At 40.6% G+C, this 26,986-nt stretch overlaps 1 protein-coding gene across 1 annotated transcript in view; it reads right to left on the bottom strand.

Moving 5' to 3' along the window:
- LOC124613640 (sodium/potassium/calcium exchanger Nckx30C) overlaps positions 1-26,986 on the bottom strand; it is a 1,525,550-nt gene that overhangs the window by 68,603 nt on the left and 1,429,961 nt on the right. The window contains exon 8 of the mRNA XM_047142355.1: positions 19,880-20,024. Coding sequence (XP_046998311.1) covers positions 19,880-20,024 — 145 coding nt within the window. The remainder of the gene's footprint in view (positions 1-19,879; positions 20,025-26,986) is intronic.

The following is a 26,986-nucleotide window of genomic DNA, read 5'->3' as shown; positions in this document are numbered from 1 at the left end:
CTGTATGATGAGAGAGCACCTACAGAACTACACACAGATGCCAGCAGATATGGGATTGGTGCTGTTCTGGTGCAAATTTTGGATGGAAAAGGGAACGTAATAGCCCTTGCTTCTCGGACACTTACAAAAGCTGCAAGAAACTACTCAACTACAGAAAGAGAATGTCTTGCAGTGATCTGGGCCATGTGCAGATTTCAACAGTATCTCTATGGAAGGCCATTCACAGTTGTTACAGACCATCATTCACTTTGTTGGTTGACAGGTCTCAAGGATCCAACAGGACAACTCACCAGGTAGACATTACGTCTTCAAGAGTATGACATTACCATAGTGTACAAAAGCGGAAGAGAACACCAAGATGCTGACTGTATCTCAAGAAACCCTGTGCAAGACCAACAAGACTTTGATGAAGATAGTGACTGTCTCGCTGCACTCCAGGATCTCTCTGCTGAGCAGAAGAAGGACACCAAGATATCTCAAATTATGCTTGCCTTAAATCGGCCAGAGGATGCGAACGGACAATTTAAGGTAGTCAGTGGATTACTTTGCAAGAAAAACTTTGATCTGTTTGGAAAGAGGTGGCTACCAGTGATTCCTAAACACATGCGCTTAGATGTTCTACAGAAAATCCATGACACACCTGAGGCTGGACAATTAGGATTTATTAAGACATACAATAGAATCCACAAGAGATTTTTCTGGCCAGATTTATTTAGGAGTGTCCATCACTATGTGTTGCACTGTCTAGACTGAAAGAGGAGAAAGGTAGTTCTTCAGAAACCACGTGGCCGACTCATACCAATTCCACCAGATGAAACGCCTTTCCAGCATGTAGCAATTGACCTCCTTGGACTATTTCCAATGTCTGCTAGTGGTAATAGATGGGTTATTGTTTGCACTGATTATCTGACACGCTAAGCCATTACAAAAGCCATGAAAACAGCCAAAGCATCCGAGGTAGCCAAATTCATCGTGGAAGGCATTGTATTAAAACATGGTGCCCCAAGGTCATTAATTACAGATCAAGGAAAGTTTTCCAATCGAATCTTGTGACAGAGATAAACCGTTGGTGCAACATTACTCATCACATGACAACTACCTGCAAACTAATGATCTTACTGAACACCTTAATAAGACCTTGGCCGACATGCTATCAATGTTTGTGAATGTTGAGCAGAGCAACTGGGATGAGGTGCTACCTTTCGTGACGTTTGCCTACAACACCGCCAAACAAGACACCACGGGATTTACACCATTTTTCCTGGTGCATGGGTGTGAGGCAACTACAACAATGGACAGTGTGTTTCTGTTACATCCTGATGACGTGGATGATGACCACATGAGCCAAGTGTTAACCAGAGCTGAGGAAGGTCAGCAGTTAGCTCAACTACACATGCTGCAGGCTCAAGAAAACGATCGCCGAAGGTATGACACGATCAACTGCCCTGTTGTCTACCAGCCTGGTGACCTCGTCTGAATCTTCACTCCTTTTCAGAAGGTTGGTCTCTCTGAGAAGCTCCTCAGGCGCTACTTTGGATCTTATAAGGTTGTAAGATAGGTGCCTGATGTTACTTATGAAGGTGAAGATTTTGACCCTGACTCAAGGTGACAAAAGATCAGAGGTACAGTCAATGTCCTTTGAATGAAGCCCTATAAGGATCCTGCAACCCAGGGTAAATTCGAAGCTCCAGCGACAGGCAACAAGTGGAAATGTGATGAAGAGTGTATCGGCAAAGGAAGTTCTAAGAAGATCACCGCCATGGCGAACATCAGTCATCAGGAGTCACAGTATGCAGGACTGATGACTCGTTCCCAGACTAGGAGGATGTAACCCGAGATGCTGTTCTCTTAAGGAGGGAGCAATGTCGCAGAAGAATCTGACTAACACAGTCACTGTGGTGTAGTGGTTATGATACTAAATTGTTGCATGGAAGGTCATGAATTCAAAACTCACCTGGACTGTACAATTTTAATTTCTATATTCAGTTCGAGTACATTATAGAAGTATCCACAAATGTCAAGAATCATTGTACTGCAATGTTCTGTAGCCGTATATATACTGTTTGTGTTGTGGCTGGAGGAAGTTCACTTCACACACTGGTATGTGCAAGTGCTGAATAAACCTTTGTTGAGTGAAGTTGGTGTTCATCATTCATCTAATTACACCTTCTTCTATGTGACAATATTTTACAATGAAATTTTGGATTTAGACAACAGCAGCTTTTTCAGATATTTTAGATATGACTGGGAGAAATGAGATAGGATGATAATTTCTCATGACCTCTCTTGATCCCTTTCTGAAGAATAATTTGACTTCAGCATATTTCAGTACCTTTGGGAAACAGCCCTTTTCAAGACAATGATTTATTTTTTGAGCTAGTGCATTAGCAATTTTGTTGTGTGCTGCTCTAACAACTTTCGTAGGTATTCCACTTCAATGTACAGATTTTTGATTTTTTGTTTTTTAGTGCTAGGACTGCATTTTCTATGTCCTTTATAGGAACTTTTAAAAAAATTGTAATGTGTTCAGAATTTTCATTTAGGCTAAGAGGACTTACTTTGTTGTGATAGTCTGTTACATTTATAAAGAATTCATTAAAGAACTGTGGTATTTGAGCTGGATTTACAATAGTGTTTCCTTCAATATTAACTTTTGAAATTTCTTGGTCCCAGGCTTTAACCACTAACTCAGATTTAATGACTCAGCACACAGCCTTTGTCTTATTTTTATGGTTTAAAATTAGCCTGATATTTTCCAGTTGTTTTTCTGCCTTGATAACTCTTTTAAATATAGATTTATAGACTCTAGCATATGCTACAAAATCATTCTCTTTATTATATTTTAATTCTCTGTGCAGCTGCCTTTTCCTTACACTGGAAATTTTTATGCCCTGAGTAATCCATGTAATTTATTTGTCACTTTATTGCTGCAGGGTCTAGGTGGGAATGTTTCATTAAAGACACCAAGAAAACGTTTAGGAATTCTCAAAATTTTTATCACTTGAGTTACAATATTTTCTCATTTAGCTTATTACTAAATGTTAACAAAGTTTTATTTGCTGGAGTTCCTTCTCATATGGGTTTTCACATTTGAAATGTTAATGTCTGTCTGTGGCAGCTCAATCAACAATGCACAATGATCTGACATGCCCAAATCTAGACAAAATTTGTGTTATGCCCTTCTTCATATACATAATTAGTTAAAAACATGGTGAATACAGGTTGCTGATTGGCGAAATGCAATTTGAAACCATGTTTCTTTACCAAATAAGTGAATCTTGAAGTGCAGCTAGTATCACATATAATATCAATATTAAAATCATCAGCTACCAGAATTTTTTTTTTTCCTCTACAAAGGTCTTCTAGTGTAATTTGAAAGTTAGATACCTGTTGACCTCCCTGGGATTCTATTATTGAGGATACTACAACATTTACTGGCAAGTCCATTACTTCTAAAAAGGCTCACAAACAAGCATTCTTCATTTAAATAATTAAAACAATTTCTTGTTTCATAATTTACACCAGTGCGCCGAAGTATACATGATCCTCCACATGACCTGTTTATTCTGCAGAGGCTACTTGCTAACCATAAGTTCCCCCTTTTGTTAAAATTTTAATTGTGTCCTCAGTAAACCAGTGCTCATTTAAACAAACAACTCTAGTATTTGCACATTCTGACGAAATGATTTACAATTCACCTATTTTGGAGCCTTTGTTGTTTGAAGCACCAGCGATTAAACCATTTATATTTCAGTGCATAGCACATCTACTTTGACTTTTACTTATAGGCTTTAGCACATTTCTTGCCAGATAATGGTTTGGTTTTGTTTTTCTTAATTCTACAGAAGTTTCTTCGCCTCTGTCATTACCTATCTGTTTCCCTTATTTTTTTATAAGCTGGCAAGTATTTGTGAACATCTTACTGAATATTTTTCAGCTCAGCCTACGTTACAGATTACAAACATTGCTCAATGTGAGTACAATCTGCATCCACCACAGCCTGAAACTGAATTATAGATACCATTTCACAATTGTGTGCATCACATTTTGAACAGTGGACCATTGAATGTGTAGTTGTTGTGACATAGTTTATGCTCTGCTTGAAGACTGCACATTGCATCCAACATTCTCAGCTGTGGGAACAATACTTCTTCAACAGTATGTGGCACAGTTGGCCACTAGCCTCTGGAGCAATTCCCAAATCACCACTTAATTCAAACTTACAAACCATATTGTTCAACTCTGATGTGGAAGAAAGACCTTTCCATATTCCTTTAATGTATCAATACTCATGAAGAGCAGCAGCACTATTGCTGCTGTTTTGATAAAACAGCTTTACGATTAAAGCCCTACTCAGCCTGTCCGAACCCATTTTGACTGCCTGCACCTCTAATTCACACCGATGCTTTTGTTTCAACCCTGCATTGCCATACCAGTGTCAGTACCAAATGACAAGTCATGACATAACACTACTAACAATGAAAATCCAGCAGTACATAGTCTGAAAATTATTCCTATAAAACTGGGTATTCATATGGTAAGTAGTTTTTCATTTACGCTAACTCAAGTACCAGAAGTTTGATTGTAACCACCCTATATTACTGATATTTTGATACTGACAGCTGTCAAAGAACATACAAAAACGACTTTTCAAACAAATCCATAGTATTTCCTAGAAGTAGAACAGCAAATAAAATATCAAATTACACTGCAGTTCATATTATCATCACATAAATAATATAGCTGACAATATTATCAAAAGAATAGATTGCTACTCACCACATATAGGAGATGTTGAGTCACAGACAGGGACAACAAAAAGCCTGCTATACATTTGAGTTTTTGGTCAAAACACCTTTTTTTAAGGTAGAAATCACACCCACATTGACGCAAGCACATATGAACACATGAACGCTGCCTCTGGTCACTGAGGCCAGTCTTTGAGCTAGTGCACCTGATAGGAGAAGCAATCCACGGGCGGTGGGAATGAGGAGGAGACTGGGGTGGGGACAGGGAGGGATAGCAGGGTAGGGGTGGGGAGTATGTAGTGCTGGTTGTGGGAGCATGCAGGGACATAGTGGGCAAGGGGTAGGATTGCTAGATGCAGCTGGGAGGTTTGTGGGGGGAAGGGGAGTGGGAAACAAGTAGAGGAGGGGAAAAAGACTAGTGGTTGCATTGTTGGAATAGAAGGCTGTGTAATGCTGAAGTGGGAACAAGGAAAGGCATAGGTGTGTTAAGGACAGGGACTACTGAAGGCTGAGGCAAGGGATACATTGCAGAAACGGTTCCCACCTGCAAAATTCAGAAAAGCTGGTGGTGGTAGGAAGGTTCCAGACAGCACAGCAGTCAGTGAAGTGAAGCAAATTGTGTTGGGAAGCATGTTCTTGGCCACAGTTTGATGGTGGACATTCATGCAGACAGACAGCTTGTTGGTTGTCATGCCCATTTAGAAAGCAACACAGTGGTCGCAGCTTAAGTTTGTAGATCACTTGACTGCTTTCACAGGTAGTCCTGCCTTTGATGGGATAGGTGATGCCAGTGTTTTAGAGTGGAGTAGGTGGTGGTGGGAGGATGTATGGGACAGGTCTTGAATCTGTTATACAGAAACAAATCTCAAGTGCCTTGTCTCTCCAGTTCACCTTCCACCACCTTCATTCCCACTTTCGAGCCACAATGGAGCAGTCCCCTCGTAATTCAGCACCACCCAGGACAGGAGCAACTGAATCACATTCTCTACCAGGGTTTTGACTACCTCTTGTTGTCCTGTAAGATGAGTAATATCCTACTTACTATCCTCCCCACCCCTCCCACAGTTGTATTCCACCACCCACTGAACCTACGCAGTATCCTTGTTCATCCCTACTCCATCTCTACTCCCAACCCCTTGTCTCATGTCTCACGTCCCTGCAATAGGCTCAGATGCAAGACTTGTCTCATACATCCTCCCACAACCACCAACTCCAGTATGGTCACAAGCATCACATATCCCATCTAAGTCAAAGCTACCAGTGAAAACAGTCATGTGATCTACAAACTAAGCTGTGACCACTGTGCTTCTTTCTACATGGACATGAAAACTAGCAAGCTGTTGGTGTACATGAATGTCCACTGACAGACTGTGGACAAGAGACAACTGAATCTCCGATTACTGAACATGCTGCCCAACACAATGTGCTTCACCTTGGTAACTGCTTCACAGCCTGTGCCATTTGGATCCTTCCTACCAGTACTAGGTTTTCTGAATTATACAGGTGGGTTAATCTCCATGCAATATAGCCTATGTTCCTGTAAACCCTGACCTCACCCACTGTTAGTCTCTATCCCTCACCCACCTATCCCTTTCCCTGTTCCACTCCAGCACTACATAGCCTTCTATTCCACCAATGCACCCACTACTCTTTTTCCTGTCCTATACTTTTTAACTCCACTTGGCCCCTCCCCCATCTGAACCTACCTGACTGCACCTAGCAGCCCTGCCCTGTCCCCACCATGTCCCTGCATGCTCCCACAAAGTGCATTACACCCCCACCACCCCTATTCTGATATCCCTGCTCCCTCCACCAGCCTCCTCCTTACCCCCACCACCCAAGGATTGCTCCTCCAATCAGGTGCAGTTGCTCATAGTCTGGCCTCAGTGGCCGAAGACAGAGGTCATGCATGTTTGTGAATTGTGCTTACATGAATATGTGTTTGTGTTTTCTACTTTAAAAGAACGCCTTTAGGCCAAAAACTAAAATGTATAACAGGCTTTTTGTTGTGCCTGTCTGTGACTCAACATTCTAGTATATGTATCCTTCTCGTAATACTCATTTTCTGATTTTCTAGTAATGAATGTCATCATTAATAACTTTTTGTGCAGTACCCAAAAATTATTGAAGTTACAACCTTGGCTGCAATAATTATTTTAAAAGATCTGAACTGAATGCATTGAAGGTACAGCCACTGACTAATCAAAACACTTGTAATGATTTGCTGTTGGCTTCTAGCTAGTTTACTTTGTATTGAGAGTGTACCCAGTGCTTATGGCACAGATTTGTGGCAAACCAGCAAATGAATGTATTTATGGGTTACAGTTGTTACCTAGATACACTATACTGTAGGAATTATTGGCTAGTTTATTGTATCTACAATCTTTATTTAATTAGTGAATTATGGGAATCAACAGATATTCTCAGTGTGACATGTAATTTCTGTGTGTCTAAGATGATATTTATCAGTGGTTTAATACAGGTCAGTTTGATTACAAACAAAGCTGATTCACATCTGTTTATGCATGTGGCACCTCAGTTATACTGAGTAACAACATTTGATGAATTTTAATGGGATATTCTTTCAAAATAACAGTAATTAAAAATGACTTCAGTAATAAAAAAAATCTCTGTGATATAGTCTGTAATATTGGGGGATCCTTGGACAGTATTACACATGTTCTTGTCAAATGCCAGATTTTATGAATGCCAATGTAATTCACTTCTCTGTATTGTTAAAAATGAAGAAGATTCAACAACTGCACAACAAGACGAAATGAGGTTAGAGGGTAAAGCTTTCAAGGGTTAGGGAGAGAGGGGGGGGGGGGGGGAGAGGGGAGGAAAGGAGAAGGAGGTGTTGGTGTAGAGGGAGACAGGGAGGTGGGAGGGTAAGGATAAGGGGTGGGAAAAGAGGGGAAGAGAGGGAGAGGGAAAGAAAGAGAGAGAGAAAGAGATAGAAAGCGTCTACATGTGGGGTGGGAGAAGACAGTACATGATCTAGATGGAGGAGTGGATGAACAGAAGAGAGAAGGGAAAAGGTAAGATGAGGCAATGATAAACAACTCATGATATATGTTCTATTTCTCAACAACCATTACTTTAGTAGTATTTCTACTGATGTGTAGGTCAGTTTTGATGCTCCATCACAAAAGCTGTCTACTTCTTTTCTAGGAGGTACACGCTTCAGTAACATCAAACACACATCTTTAATTTTCTTTTGCTTTTAATCATATTTTAATGTCTCACTCACTTGCCTGTTTCCTTATTTACTGTCATAATGTTATTGTTATACGAGTTTAAATAAGCTATTGGTTGGCATGGAATCTTTCAAGCCTTCCATTCAAAGCTTAAAGGTCTCAGTTACATTTTCTCAAATTTTATTCTTCCAGTGCTGTTAACAAAACAAACTCAAACTAAATAGCACTGCATTATAGTCTCAGCTTCAAAAGCTACTTCACTACATAGGGCATTTGGATACTCCTTCCAGCACAAGTTTCTCTGAACTATACAGATGGGAATTGCGCCTCTTGTATATCCTGTACTTTTGTAATCCCCCTTGCCTAAGCCTCCTATAATTTATTTCCCGCTGACTCACCTTACCTTTTCCCTTCTCTCTTCTGTCCACATCATTTCTTCATGTCTAGATCATTTACTACTCCTCCTCCTAGTCTCCTCACTGCGGGCACCCTCTCTCCTTCCCCCCCCCCCCCCCCCCCCCCCCCGCCCTCACCCTCTCTCTCTCTTTCCCCCTTTTTATGCACCTTTCCACCTTTTTTCCATTCCTTACCCTTACTTTCACCCCTTACTGTCTCCTTCTTTACCACCACCTTTCTTTGCTTTCTTCCCTTATCACCCCCTCCCCCTCCCCCTGTCTCTCTCTTTATCCACAGCATGCTTTACCTTCTGAACTCCTTTCATCTTTTTGTGCAGCTGCTGGGTCATCTGACTGAAAGATCTGCCTGTGTGTGTGTGTGTGTGTGTGTGTGTGTGTGTGTGTGTGTCTGTGCATGTGAATGTGTTTATTCTAACTAGAAAAAGAGCAAGGGCTTGTATGCTAGTATTAACTGTTTCTGTACACCACACACCAATCTTCTACAGGTAAGTGGCTGCCTTTTTTATATTATGTATTCATACTTTATCATTTGTGACAAAAGTGTATGAGAAATAATGATAAATTTGGTATAACCCAGGAAGTCCTAACATGACCTTTAATTTTCTCAATTTATGTTGGTGATTTGTTGCACAATGGGAGTGTCAGTCTTACATTACTAGCTAATAATAGTGCTGATGTCTGTTAAAATTCATTGTAAAGTAATGCTAAAGAAATACACAGTGCTGAGAAAAACACTTTTAGTTGATATAATTAACAGTAGCTCAACTTAAGTGTTATAGAAAGCAAGATAAAATGCCCAAACAAGGGAAAATCTTATCAGCAGAACCTACGGACCAAGCTTGAAGTAACCAAATATCCTGAAATAACTTTGTAGAGTGAAATAAGTACATTGTTCTCATAAAATAAATTTGAAATGTTGGTTTTGTGGAGAATTATGTTGCAATGTAGCTCTGTGATATGTTTTACTTAATGTTTCGGATTCATATAATGTTGTCTGAAGTAAGAGGTCATAGGAATTCAAATGACAATGTTAGTGTAATGAAAGGAAAGAAGATCGGAATTTAGGATCACACTGATACTCAGGTCTTTTAAGTCGGAGCTCTAGTCTGATTTTGACATAGGTACCTCACACAACTAAGGGAGATATTTTGAAGGAACAAACATTGCATTCACTATAGTGATTTAAGGAAATCAGGAGGGCTGGACCGAATTTGAATCTTGCTCCTCCCTTGTGTCATCTAGCCCAGTTCAAGAGTTGTAATTTTCCAGTATGTTATGCACATAACAGTGGCTAGATGTAACAGTTAAGATTAGAGTTCAAGGTCACATCGAAGGAATCATCCTAATGTTTATCCTATGTTTTGGGAATCACTGGACACCAAATTCAGGTTAGTTGAGTGAGGATTTGAATCCCATTCTTTCTGAATACAGGTCACGAATTTATGACAGTAGTATCATATTTATTAACTTGATGTTGAGAAAAGATAATGGAAAACGTGTGAAGAAAGTGTGAACTGTTGGTGAATATTAAGGTGTTGTATAAGGATAAATACCCATGAAATCATATGATAAAACATAATAACAAGGAGGTATTATCCAGATGGCTTAAGTAATACCTGCCATTAAGTGACGTTATGTATACTGCAACAGAATATCATTTCTTACTAGTTAATTTTCATTGACATAATAGTGATCATCATTCCAGTGCAGAACCTGAATACTTCCAAGTGAACTAATATATAATGTGAGAGGTCTCTAAAAAGTATGTTAAATCTTGAAACTTGTGGCAATTTCTATGTTTCTTGGAGCAACTTATGGCAGATTTTCCTTGCTGCATCACCTATCTTGATATTGTCATAACTGGTGCTACAATGGAAGAAAACTTATGTAACGTATTTTCTCTCTTTACTGTTTCCTCACCACATGCCTTAATTGTAATCTTAGTAAGCCAAAATTTTTTCAACCATCTATTGCATACCTGTCATGAACTTTCCCAGCAGGGTGTTCAATCAGTGGAATAGCATCTTGCCGCTATGGCAGCTTTGCCTTGTTTGACCAATTTGCAGGAACTACAGGCACTCCTTAGTAAGATAGCTTACTGTCATAAGTTTCTCTGGGTGCAGCCACTCTGGCTCACTCTCTGCACCAGTTGATTCATGCAGAAGTTGCTTTCAAGTGGTCACCAGCCTGTGAGCAAGTGTTCATGGAACTGAAAAACAATTTATGTTCCATGCCTTGCCTTGTGGCCTTCCAACCTGATAAACATGTAGTCTTGGCCACACATGTATCCCTATATCATGGCAAGCTAATGGGGGACGTATTTTCTCGGCAGCCCATGTGGCTCAATTTGTTTTTTGTTCAAGAAGAACTGCTGTGTTTTCAACTTGACACGAAAGCAAGGCACACTGTTGATGCTTTCCCCATTACCAGCTCCAGGATAGCTTCAGTGGTAGCAGCAGACTGAGTGCTTAACAAGTTGTGCACACGATACGACCCATGTGGCCTGACTATCTGCCAGGCTGAGCATGTGACTAAATCCAAAACTTCTCCTTATTCTGTCATTATCTTTTCTGTTGGATATTGTCATTCTGTTGCTGATTGAAGGGGATACTCCCTACACTGTGCTTCCAGTGCTGCTGCACAGGGGGTTCTAACGCTGTTACATCAAGGTCACTGGAGAGCCTCCCGCAATAAACAACTGGCACGTCGACATATGTTCTGGCCTAGTATTGATCACTAGGTGAAGCATCTGGTCACAGCCTGCTGCCAGTGTTCTAGGCAACAGGCAGCACCACACACAGTTTTTTTTCCTGTGGCCAGCACCCATGCCACCTTGGGAATGAATCCATATAGGCTTTGCTGGACCTTATCTTGACACCTTTTGGCTGTTAGTTGTTGATGCCTTTTTCAGATTTCCTTAAGTTGTTCAGTGTCCATCTACCATAGCAAGGCAAGTGAAGAGTGATTTTAAAATACTGTTAGAAGAAAATGAAAATTTAAGTTGTATACTGATGTTGTTGAAGTGTGTATCTTTCAGAAAAGAAGTAGCCTGCTTCTGTGATGACATAAGGAAGCTGACCTACAAATCAGTAGAAATGATGCTAAAGTAATGGTTGCTGAGAAAGGGACATATCTCATGATGTGTAGAATATGATAACTGTCGATATTTGTAATACAGGTCAACAGTCAGTGGATATGAAACATTTTGTAAAAGACTTTCTAAGTTAAAAAACTGTTGATGTTAAAACTGATGATTTACCAACCAGTGGCATTTCACTTCTTGCCAATAATGTCTTAGATATTAATCATATGACTTAACCAATGCTTGTATGTACAAATGATTTCACCTCTGGCAAACATTTTGCTGAGGATTGTGTCTTAAATCTTTCACAATGCACCTCAAACCAACCCAGGAAAAGTTGTTACATTATGCTTAGTAAATTTCAGTAGAAACAGCTAAACCTTAAAAATACCCATCCAATCATATTAGTTTGTACTGTACAGCAGATGTTGGCAATGCATCTCCATGTCAAGTTGGATGCAGACAATGAGAGGATAGAATGTGGTAGCCATTGTACAATTGCTGACTAGATGTATCTTCGTGCCATTAACTTACAGATAAATCATATTTTGTGGACAGCCCCATGTTCATATTCTGCTGTTGCCACATACTGACATTTCTGTTATTGCTACACAATGAAGTGCCAAAGAAACTGGTGTAGGTATGCATATTCAAATACAGAGATATGTAAACAGGCAGAATATGGCGCTGCGGTCGGCAATGCATATATAAGACAACAACTGTCTGGCACAGTTGCTAGATTGGTTACTGCTGATACAATGGCAGGTTATGAAGATTTAAGTGAGTTTGAATGTGGGTTTACAGTGCATGAGCGATGGAACACAGCACCTCCGAGGTAGTGATGAAGTGGGGATTTTCCCATATGAACATTTCATGAGTGAGTGTACCGTGAATATCAGGAATCCAGTAAAACATCAAATCTCCAACACTTCTGTGGCCAGAAAAAGATCCTGCAAGAATGAGACCAATGATGGCTGAAGAGAACTGTTCAACATGACAGAAGTGCAACTCTTTTGCAAATTTCTGTAGATTTCAATGCTGGGCCATCAAAAAGTGTCAGTGTGCAAACCATTCAACAAAACACCATCAATATGGGTTTTTGGAGCTGAAGACTCACTCATGTACCCTTGATGACTGCATGACACAAAGCTTTATGCCTCCCCTGCGCCCGTCAACACTGACAATTGACTATTGATGTCTGGAAACATGTTGCCTTGTCGGACAAGTCTCATTTCAAATTGTATTGAGTGGGTGCACACGTACGTGAATGGAGACATCTTCATGAATCCATAGACCCTACATGTCAGCAAGGGACTATTCATGCTGATGGAGACTCTGTAATGGTGTGGTGTGTGTGCAGTTGGAATGATGAGGGTTCCTGATATGTCCAGATACGATTCTGACAGATGACACGTACGTAAGCATCCTGTCTGACCACTTGCATCTATTCATGTCCATTGTGCATTCTGACAGACTTGGGCAATTGCAGCAGAACAACGTGACACCCCACATGTCCAGAATTGCTACAGAGAGGCCCCAGGAGCACTCTTCTGATTTTAAACACTTCCGCTGGCCACCAAACATGAACATTATTGAACATATCTGGGATGGTTTGCAATGTGCTGTTCAGAAGAGATCTCCACCCCTGCGTACTCTTACTGATTTATGGACAGCCCTGCAGGATTAATGGTATCAGTTCCCTCCAGCACTACTTTAGATGTTTGTCGAGTCCATGCCACGTCGTGTAGTTTCACTTCTGTGAGCACGTGCGGTCCCTACACAGTATCAGGCAGGTATACCAGTTTCTTTGGCTCTTCAGTGTATAAAGAGATTTGTAAAGCATGTTTACACTTTTAATCTTGAAATGTTAGTAACAATTTTCCTGAAATATGGATCTTGGTTGTCATTACTAGAAGATGTGAATTACTTGCATTGTGTGGAAGGCCATGTCCTTATTTTTTGCTTTTGCTGCATACAGGAGTATTCGTTTAGTGATGTGTACTACACATTTGCACCGTCTGTGTTGAAACATTATTAATGATTTCATTTGAAAGACGGAATTTATGTTGTGATGACAGACTAAGCCGTAGCACAGTCTGAAATCCAGATTACGTTGTGTGGTGACAATTTGGTTGAGAGTTTGTGAATCCACTGAATGTGAAATGTAGATCATGGTGAGAGATTGATCAGTAGCATAGCCTGGGAGCTAGCTTAGGTTGGAAGGTGATAATTCTGTCATGAGTCGGCAAAGCCAATGAATGTAAATATTAAATCTAGGTTGTCGTAGAGACTGATCTGTAATGTTGCACAAGGACTTGGAAGGTGACAGTTTGTTTGTGAGTTGACAAAGAAAGCAAATGTGAAAGTGAGAGACTGGTTGAGATGACAGATTAATCTGTAGCTATACAAATAAATGTGGATTTGGAGTTGATAATTTCACTTTTCATTAATTCCTGCACTATGTATATCGATAACAGAAACAGAAAGGAGCAGCAAAAGCAGATTATCAAGAACATTGTTAAATTATTTATTACATGTTTGTTCTTATTTGATCCTGCAAATACAGTGTTTCTCTCTGAAAATTCTGTTTGACTGCAGTTTTGCACCTCATGTGTTAAGGTTTTCGTTACGCTGAATACTTAGATTTTTTCTGCACTCAAAACAAAAACACCATTACATCAGTGGCTATACAAATCAAGTGTTCCACCATTATACCTTCTCTTGACTGCTCATAACATGTGTTACCAACATACACTTTGAGCATAGAGCGTGTGTGATTCTTCGTAAAGATTTGCTGTAGGATCTGAAAGTGGTCTCTGGGCCACCTTGTGTAGTGGTGAACACCACTAACCCAATTGATTTCATGAGATGATGCATGTGCAGTATCACTAACAGTCTGAGAAGCAATATGTTTACAAGTGTAGGACATATTCATACATGATATTTATTTCATTTCAATGTGACATCAGATCAAAGCAAGCAATTCTGTGGCTTGTTTGAAAAGCTACATCATGCCTCCAGCTCTTCGTAGTCCAAAGGGTTACTTCTTGTGCCTGTGTGATATATTACATTTTGTGCTAAGGTCTTAAAGAGATCATTTTGGTAGCTTGCTCAGACTATTGTCAGTTCACATGACTCTTATAGAAGTAGCCTAAATGAACAACTATGTTTGTAGATTTGCTAGCCATCACAGGACACTATTTCATCATGACTTGACATGACTTTCTCTGCTGATATATTTAGATATATTAAAAAAACGAGATATCTGAAAAAAACACTACATGTAAGAGAAAGTGAAATAAAGGCTATCAGTCTTAAAGATAGGGAAAGTTCTGTCAGTCATCTGATGTGATTTAAGGAAACTTAAATTAGAGTGGCCAACTGGAAATTTAAAACTGTTTTGATTGTGATACGAATCCAGTATCTTAATTGTTGGGCCATCAGTCTCACTTAGAATAAGACTTCTATTCATTCAGCAAGTATGGGGCACAAGATTAATGCACTGCATAGCTATTTCAGTATGGTCTTGAGAAATTTGTCCTATTTTGTGTACTTGAAAAACTTTTTTAAATTAGTGCACCCACAGTGAATAAAACATAGCTGAACAAATATAAATCTTGCAGTGCAACCATATGTGAACACTAACTAGGAAAATGGTTTATTGGAATATTGATGGCTTAGCCTACAATGATGTTTGAGATCCATGATGTTGTCACTGTGTCTAGGCTCCATTTGTCAGTACAATGAAATACTCAAGGATCCTGTCTGCCCCTTAGCTGAGTGGTCAGTGCATCTGACTGCCATGCAGAGGACCTGGGCTCGATTTCTGGCTGGGTCGGAGATTTTCTCTGCTCAGAGACTGGGGTAGTGTTGTCCTCATCATCATTGACACACAAGTTGCCCAATGTGGCATCAATTGAAAAGATTTGCAACTCAGCAGCTGAGCTTCCCCAGATGGAGACTCCTGACCATCAGTGCCATACAATCATTTTATTTCACTTCACACATCTGACTGCTGGATTGTTAATATATTCCATTTCATATCCCTACAAAGTGTTACACCCAGGTATTTATATGAGTTGGACAATTGCAATAGTGACTCACTGGTATTACAGTCAAGGATACTAAGTTGTTTTCATTTCGTGAAGTGCAAAATTTTACATTTCTGAACATTTAGAGCAAACTGCCAATCTCTGCACCACGTTGAAATCTTATCAATGCCAATGGAGTAGGGTAATGAATTCTCTGATTACAAAAAGAATTGCCTAAGGAATGATATTACACAGCCTGACAGAAAAGTGAACCACCAACAAGAAATGGTTGGATGTCAATGAACTTCATACACACACATACACACCCACGCACGCTATTGGTTGGCAAGTAGATGATTAGAGTTCTCTGTGACAGGTAGAATGGCCACCAGATTGAATTAGTGCTGTTTTGTGTTTAGAGCTGTTACCTGGTCTGGTAGGGCATATATAAGAAACATGGACAGTGACAAATCTACTTTTACATCTGCATCTATCTCTATACTCTGCAAACCACAGTGAGGAGCATGGCAGAGGGAACATCCCATTCTACCAGTTATTGGGGTTTCTTTCTGTTCTATTCAAGATAGAGCACAAGAAGGATTGTTTGAATGCATAAGAGTCTGCCAGTTCAGTTCCTTCATTATTTCTGTGGTATTCTCCCACAGATTAAACAAAAATGTGGTAATTCATTCTGCCCTTCTCTGTATACGTTCAATATCCCCTGTTAGTCCTATCTGGTATGGATCCCACACACTTGAGCAGTATTCTAGAACCAGTTGCACAAGTGGTTTGTAAGCAATCTCTTTTGTAGACTGATTGCACTTTGCCAGTATTTTAGCAATACACCAAAGTCTACTACCTGCCTTACCATGAGTGAACCTATGTGATCATTCCATTTCATATCCCTAGAAAGTGTTACACCCAGGTATTTGCATGAGTTGGTTGATTGCAGCATGGGTATTATAGTCATAGGAAACTACATTTTTCTTTTTGTGAAGTGCAAAATTTTACATTTCTTAACATGCAGAGCAAGTTTCCAATCTCTGTGTTACATTGAAGTCTTATCAAGATCTGGCTGAATATTCATGCACCTTCTCTCAGATAGAACTTCATTATAGTTAACTGCATCATCTGCAAAAATCCTGATTTTACTATTAATATTGCCTGCAAGGTCATTAACATACAACATGGACAGTAAGGGTCCCAACACACTTCCCTGGGGCACACGCAAAGTTACTTCTACATCTGATGATGACTCTCCATGCAAGATAACATGTTGTGACCTCCCTACCAAAACGTCCTCAGTCACAAGTTTCACTTGATACCCCATACGATCATACTTTTGACAATAAGTGTAGCTGTGGTAGTGAGTCAGATGCTTCTCAGAAATCAAGAAATAATGCACGTACCTGATTGGCTCAACCCAAAGTGTTGAGTATGTCATGTGAGAAAAGTGAGAGTTGGGTTTTACATGGTGGCACTGAGGAGGTCATTCTATTCATTATGTTTGAGGTCAGAATATGTTCTAAGATTCTACAACAATTTGCTGTCAAGAATATTGGATGGTAATTTTGTGGATCATTCTACTACCCTTCTTGTAGGCAGGTGTGACCTGTGCCTTTTCCGAAGAACTGGTGATGGTTTTATATTTGGGGGATCTGTGATAGATTTTAGTTAGAAGAGGAGCTAACTCAGCTGCAAAATTGGTATAGAATCTGACAGTGGTTATATCAGGGCCTGGAGCTTTTGTTCAGTTTTAATGATTTCAGCTGTTTCTCAACACCACTGTCACTAATACTAATTTCATTCATCTTTTCAGCAGTACAAGGATTAATTTGTGGCAGTTCTTGTCAGTTTTCCTTTATAAAGGAACATTTGAAAATGGAGTTTATCATTTCAGCTTTTGCTTTGCTACCTCAAAGTTCAGTCAACAGCCTTTTGATATGACCAGAATTTCTTTGGGTTCTGTGAAAGATCTCTTGATAATATTCTGCTGTGGTAGTCATTGAAGGCACCATGCATTGCTCTCTTGATAGCCAAATGGATTTCATTCAGCATCTCTCTATCTATAGCCATACACTTTGTTTTATGCCTGTTATGCAGTAATCTTTGTTTCTTTAAAAGTTTCTTTACAGTGACTGTATGCCATGGAGGTTTCCTGCCATTATGGACCATTCAGTCCAATACTTATCTATCCAGTGCATGGTCTACTATTCTTTTAAACTTGAATCAGAGTTCCACTACATGTCCTTGATCTGTGCTGAAAGTTTCAAGTTCCACTTTGAGATATGAAACTACTGATTTTTATCTAGTTAACTGAACATATATACCTTCCTGCTTGTTTTAGTTGTCCTTTTTACTTTGGTAATCACTGTTGCCACACCTGTGTCATGGTTACTGATACCAATTTTGAAATGGACACCCTCAAAGAGTTCAGATGTGTTTGTTGCCATTAGATATAATATATTTCCACCATGAGTGACATTACTAACTACTTCTTCTGGGTAGTTTTTAGAGAAGGCATTAACAAAGTTTCACAATATGTCTTAGCATGCTCACCACTAACAAAATTGTAGTTTTCCCATTTAATATTGGATGATTTAAGTCCCCACCGATAACTACAGTATGACTGGGGAACTTATGTACAAGTAAAATGAGGTTTCTCTAAAGTTTTCAGTTACATCAAGATATGAGTCTAGTGGGTAATACAAGGATCCAATTATCATTTTATGCCCCCCCCCCCCCTTATACTAATTCTCAACAAAACAATCTCATGTGCAGCTTTAATTTCTATATCTGTGGATCTGAGTTTTTTGTCTACTACAACAAATACACTATCTCTATTTCCCATTTGTCTATCCTTTAGATACACACTTAAATTTTCCCCAAGAATCTCACTTCTCTTAATTTCAGGTTTCAACCAGTGGAGTGGTCACTGTGAAGAACATGAGGATGCTGTGTACTCTAGTTAGAAAGTGTTATCTGCACCTGCCAGTGTTTGAAATGGGCCTCACTGTGGGCTGCCACTTGGCTGACTGGTTGAATTGTGCTATATCAAGCTTCATGTGTGATAGTGCCTCAATGTTGGACTGCATGGGAATGTGAGGGCAGGCCTACTCATCATCCAGGCTCTGGTTGAACTCATCTGACAACCACAATGACTGTGCACTAAACACACTTCAACCTCTACACACCTGCACCTGACATCCAAGAATAAGTAATGGACTCCTTGCAACATTCTGTGTCATCCTGCAGCTTTGGTCAAAGACAAGCAGCAGCTGGACAAGCGAATCACTGTCCCACATGTAGGCTATCATTAACACATTAGCTGCATTTATAGTGGTGCCATGACTGGGCAGCATGTACTGCTGATGAATGGCGTAACAGTGAGTTCAATAATGAATAATGGTTCTACATTAGCTCAGATGACCATCATATGCCAATATGATGGCAAACTGGGAAGAATTTTCACTGTTTCAATGTTTCAGGGTCACATGGTGGTGTAACTCCTGCATTCACTGTGTGGGGGCCCATCAGATATGACTTCAGGTCACAGGTGGTAGTGACTGAGGGAATTATGATGGTACAACAGCACATTGTGGACATCCTGTAATCTCGTGTGTTACCTCTTGTGCAACATTGTCATGATGCCATTTTTCAACAGGACAATTACCATCAACATATGGCACATGTTTCAGAAGTGTCTGCTTGATGTTAAGGTGCTCCCATGGCCAGCACAATCCATAGATCTGTCCCTCATAGAATGTGTCAGACCAGCTTGGACATTAACTCCCTCTTGGTGCCAGTATCCAGGAATGAATAAATGCTCACATCCAGGACAGAGGAGGTTAAGTCATACTGATAAGCAGGCACATACTGCCAAGTTCTTTGTACATTCGACCCAGCTTTTTTGTCACTGAAATAACATCACATACTTCCCAACCAATGAAGTTTCATTTCATTTCCTCCTCCCCTTCTAGGTGCTTCACTTTTTTTTCCAAAGAAAGGAAAGCAATTTGACAGCTAACAGCATCAGAGCACCACAAAAAAGTGTAATAAAAGTGATGTTATGTGTGTTTAAGAATCCTAAATGCCATAAAATTCCTCAGATTAGTATATGGGTGAAACTAAACTTTTCAGCATCTACGATTACTGCTTCAGAATTGAGCTGTAGTGTCACTTAATGGCTGATGTTATGAAACATTTCTGAACATTATAGAATGTCATACATAAAGTAATAAGGTTAACATCCATCAGTTTCCAACATTTTGCATGTTTCAAGTTAATATTAATGCAGGATAAAGAATAAAAAATTAGAACTATCCAGTCATCTTTGAAGAATTCAACCAAAGAACAAAGAAAGACTGTTTATGATCCTGTGTAAAGTAGATTTTGTGTATCTTACCTCTTGGAGTTCGTGCATCAGGCAAGGTGACCCATAGAGGGAAGACAATGGGTGCCACAAGTAGGTAAGTGACCCGTTTACGTGCTGTGTTTGGCCATGACATATCCAGTGCTTCATTAGCTTCTTCTTCATCCTCATCTACCATCTGAAACACAAGAAAATAATGAGATGTAGTATTTGGACTATCATCACATGACTGCTAAAAATGTGGTATGCCTCTAGCCACATCTAAATACAATGATGAGAATTTTAAGAAAATATAGTTATAATTAACAGACGGTGGGGGCTCCATTACTTATGGAATACAGTAGGATAAGATCATGTCACTAATGATACCAGTGGTTATGTACATGATAAAAAAATATCAGATATCTTTGATTAAGGGAATGTTTACTTGAACATCTGCACTCTCCACCCAGTAGAGTTTCCATTATATTCTGTATCTGAATGATGTGCTGGCAGATAATAAAATTTATCCATCCTTTTTATGTAGTTCATTACTTTGATTATTGATATTTCTTGTGCCTTTACATGAAAATTTCAGGTTAATGATAAAAGGAAATATAACACAAAATCAACTATTTTCACAAAATGACATGAAATTTGGTATTTTCCCCATTTTCATACAAAAATGTCATAAACATAAGGCAATACCAGATTACTAATATGTATACCAGATACATTTTTAATGCTGAAATCAGATTTCAACCTTTATATTGAAGCTGAGAAAAATGATTGTTCATCCCTAGATGTGATGTCAGACGAAAATGAACTTAATTCCAGTAAAAGTTTTATTCACTGATATCACATTTTCTGACAGTTTAACACAGCAAACTGTACAGAAACTGGTGCATTTTGAGAGATCTTTAATGCACCTCATCAATTAAAGTACATATTTTCATACATGCAAATATAAATAATACACTTCAGCTGTCAGCTCAGACAAAAAAAAAAAAAAAAAAATAATAATGTTGACTGTGGGGAAACATTCATGTAGTCACAAGTTTTTGTACAGTGGTTGAAGGAGGAGGAGAGTTAGCGTAATGAACAGCAGCATACTAAAATTTGTGACATATTGGGTCTGGGTGGGGTGGGAGGGACGAGGGGCTGTGTGTGTATGTGTAAAGATCATTTTTTTTACATTTTTATCTTAAAAACTATGACATCTAGTGAAAATACCTCTCAGTATAAAATTAAACTACATTAAATCTCCTCCAAAAAAGGTCATATTCATTTTTTTCTCTAGGACTACTAACTTCCACGTTGCAGAGGATGGAAAAATCATAGCGTATAAAAAAATTGTTTTTTAATGGTATAAAATTGATATTTATTATTAAATGAAGTGGGTTAAAAACAAATATTAAATGTGTGTACCACATCTACCTGCAGTAGAAGTGTGTTAATGGATGCATTGTGTTCTGGTGGTACAACAGGCTGGAAAGGCAGGGGTGGTGGTTAGAAGCCTGAGGAAAGGTAGATCACTACAACACAGAAACCAACTACAGGTATTTCACAAAGCTGTGCTGACACTTCCACAGTGTGCTGCATGAATCACTGGCAATTCATGAGTGGAAATGTCCAGGAGCGTTTATTTTCCACAAAGTGTGTTAACATTACATCGAATACATATGCAAGGAAAGTATGTGGACAGATTCTACATTAATATCTGCAACCTGTTCTACACTGCTACAGGAGAGATTGATTCTTAAGTGCTGCTTGCTTTTCAGTTTACAGACAGACTACACTTCCCAGCATTTCATGTCAATTTCTCTTTTGTAAATAGAGAAAATAAATTTAGTGAGCTAGTGTTTACATAGTGGAGTTATTTTCAGTTTATGAAGTAGTTGTTAACTGAGCTTTTATGTATAATATGTTCCTATAAACAGTGGGTGAGAAGTGCTTAATTTGTATGTGTGACATTGCCAGTGACCTATGTAGTGTTGGTGGGAAAGGGACTGGATTGGTAAATGTGGCGTACTGCAGCTTTTTGCCATTGACAGCATATTGTGAAGCCATGTAACAGTGTTGCAGTCACTTGGTAGTGAATTAGTGAATGACCAGAAAGTTACTGCACTTCTCTCACCATTAACTGTGTTACTGGTAGACTTCATAAATCACTTCCATTCTTTAGTTACTGGCACTTGTAGAGTGGGCTGCAATGAGTGGAGCCCCTTACCATGCATCTACAGTATATCTTCTAAGGTGGGTATAAATAGGTCTGATGGAATGGGACTGATAACATTTCAATCTAGAACACTAATCTGCTGCAAAGCATTCCTCAGCTTTTGTTGAAATATCTTAAGTTCCATAACACCTAGGTAACCTACTTCTGTTACAGAGGTAGCCAATTTAAGCCTCTGGGCCTCCTCAGATGTTGGGAGACCTGAAGCTGGGGGATGTATTTAATACTCTTGAGATGCAAAACATATGCCAGCCATTGATAGTGGAGACAATGAAATAGACATTGTTGACTACATATTGAAAGCATGTTACACTTGGAGCAGTTTCTTCAGCGTGGTAGACCATTGACAGCTCCAGAAGTTGAGCTTTTTTACATAGTTGCTCATGTAGCAACTGCAAATAAATACTCACTTAGTAAACTGAAAATAACTCCATTATATAAACACGGGCTCAGTTATTTTGTCTGCTCACATGAAAGAACTGGATAGGAAATGCTGGGGTGGTATAGTCTGTCTGTAAACTGAAAACTGAGCAGCACTTGTGGTGGAGGAAGTTATCTTTCCACTAAGAAGGCTACAACTGCCATACAGGATGACTAAGAATCAGTTTCCCTCTAGTGTTGTATAACAGCCTGCATTACATAGATTCTGTTCATATTAGTTTCCTGTGTTAGTATTATTAGTAATTCATAACTGTATTCCATGTAATGTCAATGCATTCTGTGGAAAATAAACACCCCCAGGCATGGCTACACACTGCATTGCCAGTGATTCATAAGGCAAACTGTGGAAGGTTCAGTAGTTGCTTTTTGTGTGCTAGTGTGGCAGAGAGAATGGGAAATTACCTGCTTGCTCTTCATTTTTTGGACATGTGAAGGGAGGAACTGCATGACCACAATCTGGTGAACTACCTTTTGTGTCGATAGGTCAAATTGACCATAGACAACATTAATCTTTGGGACTCACGTCGCTAATATGAGCTGCCATGTTAATTCAGTCTGTTCTTAAACCTTGTACTATTTGCACATGTATGATAATTGTTGAAATGCATGTATGTGCGGATATTAGTGGGGACAGTTCATTCTGTATACCACTATTCATATCCTGTTTCCATACTGGTGACCCCGAAGTTTCTACGTCTTCTGCGACTTCCGCACCGGGTCTTGTAAATCAACAGGTTATCCACACGCCACCATGGCCACCTCACCCAGCGCTTTGTTCGAAGATCTGGAAGCCCAACTATGACCGCCAGACCCCTTCAATCCTTTGCCAACAGCTGGCTCTCCATTACTCCACAGTGACTCACGATATCCAACCACATTAACCTCAAACTTCGTTGTTCTACAACAGTCAAGTGCTACACTGTTAACTCAAACAATGTGTCACTGGACTGTGCTTGCCAACATGTGAAGTGTGAAGTGGATAACATTCAGAACTGTGTACTCTCCGATTGATCTTATAATATTCAAAGCGATCTACATTCGCACATGCACTTTGACTCTCAACGGGCCGCAACAATAGCTACGTTATTTCTGAGGTGGGCAAATTCAAATCAGTACCTGTAACCTACAGTCCAGTTTATGGGACCCCTACATGTATTGCGCAACCACTTGCTCCCATGGTAGTGACTGTGCCAGCTGCATCATGTTTACGCGACACATCAAAGGCAATGCAAACCCTCGTTGCTATGGACGTTCTTACCATAACACTCCCACACCTACTGTGCTGGCCTGCTGTATGGCCTCTTCTGCCACAGACCAGCTGGTTTTCCAAGGGACACTGAAGCTGCCTTCATCCTCTCCCAGAGGTCATCTGCCATAGCTGCCACCTTTATATGAAGACAACCCCGTATCATGGTTTGTGCTTGTCGAGCATCTTTTCGAGTTGCATCATGTGTCTGACGACAACTCTAAATTCCTGTGTCTCGTCATGCACCTCCATGATCACTCGGACTTAATTTGCAAACTACTCCGCTCACTACTGCCTCTGCTGAAGTACGAGTTCACAAAGAAAACGATCATGGAACAACTCGCCTGCTCACCACAAGAATTAATCATCAAGATCTTGTATGAGTAACATCTGGAGGACTGAACTCCATCACAACTCTGGCGCTGCCTTCGGTTACTTGTGAGTGAGCATACCACTCCAGATGTCACTCTGTGGGCGGTGTGGTCTGCCAAATTGCCTACTGACCTACAGATTCTCCTGCTACTGCACTTCTTTGAGTCAACTGGCTCTTGTCTCTGCATTGCAGACCAACTGTATTTGTTGCTACGACAACACCAACCAGATCACCACTCACCGCTAGTTGGCACAACTGCTCCTGCTTACTGGCCGTCTGCTGGCAGAGGCAGGGCTCACTCTGCCTCCATGCCTTCTAAATCACCTTGCAGTATCGGCTTGCTCCCTCCACCATCCAAGCACTCCAGGATTGCCCACACACCATAAGTGCCGGTATACATTCCGGAACAAATCAACAAGGACAAGCCTCCTCCACTGCTGCAGTCACCACCACCACCACCACCACCACCACCACCACCACCACCACCACCACATCCGGCTCATCCATACTGATGGTACCACAAGATTTTTGGTGATAATGCCAAGCAGTGCCGATTACCTTGCCAGCACCCAAACGCAAACTGCAGGACCTAAAAGATGCCAAGTCCTGCAGGGAACTTCACAAATGTCCTCATACATTGCACTCCATCCTCTCGTCTGCCCGGCCAAGCTGTCGTTTGTACGTGACTGACATTTCGTCATGGCTTGTTTTCCTAGTCGGCACTGGTGCTGATGTGTCTATCATACTTACATCGATGGCTTCGCCCATCTTTTCACCAATGAAGTCTCTTCTATGAGCTGTCAATGCATCAATGTTACAAACCTCAGGTTCTGTCAAAGTTACAGTGCATCTATCTCCTTCTCTGTGTTTTCCATGGACTTTCTACATTGCCGACATCAATGAACCAATTTTTGGTATGGATTTTTTGTCCCATTACAAACTCTCTCTGAACGTAGTTCAGGGCTCAATGCTATACCATCCCACTAACACTCAGATACTGTGCTTCTGCACTTATGTTCTACGTTCTGTTTCTCTCGTAACATGTGAGTTGGTATGCGAGTGCTCGGCCTTTGCAGGTGACATTGTGACCTGCATCACTAACCTACTGTCAGAATACGACTTGGCAGCACAACTCCGCCAGGAAAACGATGAGCTGAAACAACAAATAGCACACACTTACAACAAGCTTGTTGTGGCTCGTACCTCTCTGCTGAAACTGCAGTCCACAGTCCCACCACCTAATCGTGTTTCTCCAGCAGACAGCAGCTCGGACACTCATCAGGTTAGTTGAAAAACATTAATTGCGTGTGCTGATTCACATCCGGTCGACTCCGCATCGCAACAGTCACATGCAAGATACGACCACATCCACCATGCGGGTAGCCGCCCCGCGTGTTGATGAACATTCCCCCTCTCTCACGTGCCAGCCATGTGACTCGGTGACCATCGCTGTTCCACATGCGGTGCCAACACCACTCCCTCACTGGGTACCAAGTGCAAGGTTGCAGACAGTCACTGCGCATTCTGACCTGTTCTGCACTGCGCGCTCAGCCACACTCTCCAAACAAGTGCACACCATGCTCATGTACTAAAAATGTGACTTTCGTGCTGCCTTTTCCCACTTGCACTAATGGCTATGCCTCGTTGCACCCTAACCGTCCAAACACTTCACGTCAGAACATTGATCTGTCTCATGTGCAGTTCTCAGTTTCTTCGTCACTGATGGAATGACACACCAGATAGTTACCACTGCCAGCCCCCCTATTAGGCACAAGATTAGATGCCTCAACCCTTTTAAGTTGCGTGCAGCCCAGCAGCAAATTAACGAACTTTTGGAGGCAGGTACCTTGCAGCCATCAGACAGCAACTGGTCTTCACCAATCCACCCCGTCCTCAAAAATGACGGTTCTTTTCGAATGTGTGGCGACTACAGACGTTTAAACGCTCATACTGTCATGGACAATTACCCCGCGCCTATCATAAATGATTTCACTCAAATGTTATCGGGTGCTACAATCTTCAGTGTTATTGACTGTAAACTTGCCTACCACCAGATTCCCGTAGTGCCAGATGACATCCCTAAAACAGCTATTGTCACACCGCTTGGTTTGTTCCAATACAACTTCATGCCATTCGGCCTAAATCATGTGGCGCAAACGTGGCAGGGTTTGTTGACTCCATCTTATGACAGTTCGAGTTTTGCTTTGCATATCTGGGTGACATACTCATTTTCAGCAAGTCAGCTGAGAAACATGAAAATCATTTATCCATGGTCCTCCAGACCTTGAACTCAAACAGTGTCGAAGTCAACAAAGAAAAATTCCAGTTGCGTCAGCCTTCCATCACTTTCTTGGGTTACACCATCTCCACCGACAGAATACAGCCTCCCAAATCTCGTGTGCATGCCATCACTTCACTGCCGTCTGCTGCTGCTGTGCAGACTCCGCTGACAAACCCACTGTTGGGTAAACAGACTAAAGTAATCAAACCAGTTCACTGGACTGCACCTACGCTGGAGGCTTTCAATGCATTAAAGACTTCTTTAGCTCATGCCGTGACACTCGCCCACCCCGACCCTCGGCCGAGTTGTTCATCACTACGGACGCCAGTGACATTGCAGTGGGAGTGGCACTACAGCAATGCAAGTCAGACATGGTTTGCCCTCTTCATTTCTTCTCTAAAAAAACTATCAACAGCACAGAAGAAATACTCCGCTTTCGATACAGAACTCCTTGTGGTCTATGAGGCTGTCAAACACTTCTGCCCCAACATGGAGGGTTGCTCATTCTTCTACCTCACGGATCACAAGTCACTCGCAGATACTTTCTGCAACCCTCCTGAGGACCCAACCCCTCAGTGTTTCCG

The sequence above is a fragment of the Schistocerca americana genome, chromosome 4 (genome assembly GCF_021461395.2).
Source record: "Schistocerca americana isolate TAMUIC-IGC-003095 chromosome 4, iqSchAmer2.1, whole genome shotgun sequence".
Taxonomy (NCBI): Eukaryota; Metazoa; Arthropoda; class Insecta; order Orthoptera; family Acrididae; genus Schistocerca; species Schistocerca americana.
The sequence above is the reverse complement of the archived record's forward strand: the minus strand, read 5'-3'. Positions and strand labels throughout refer to the sequence as shown.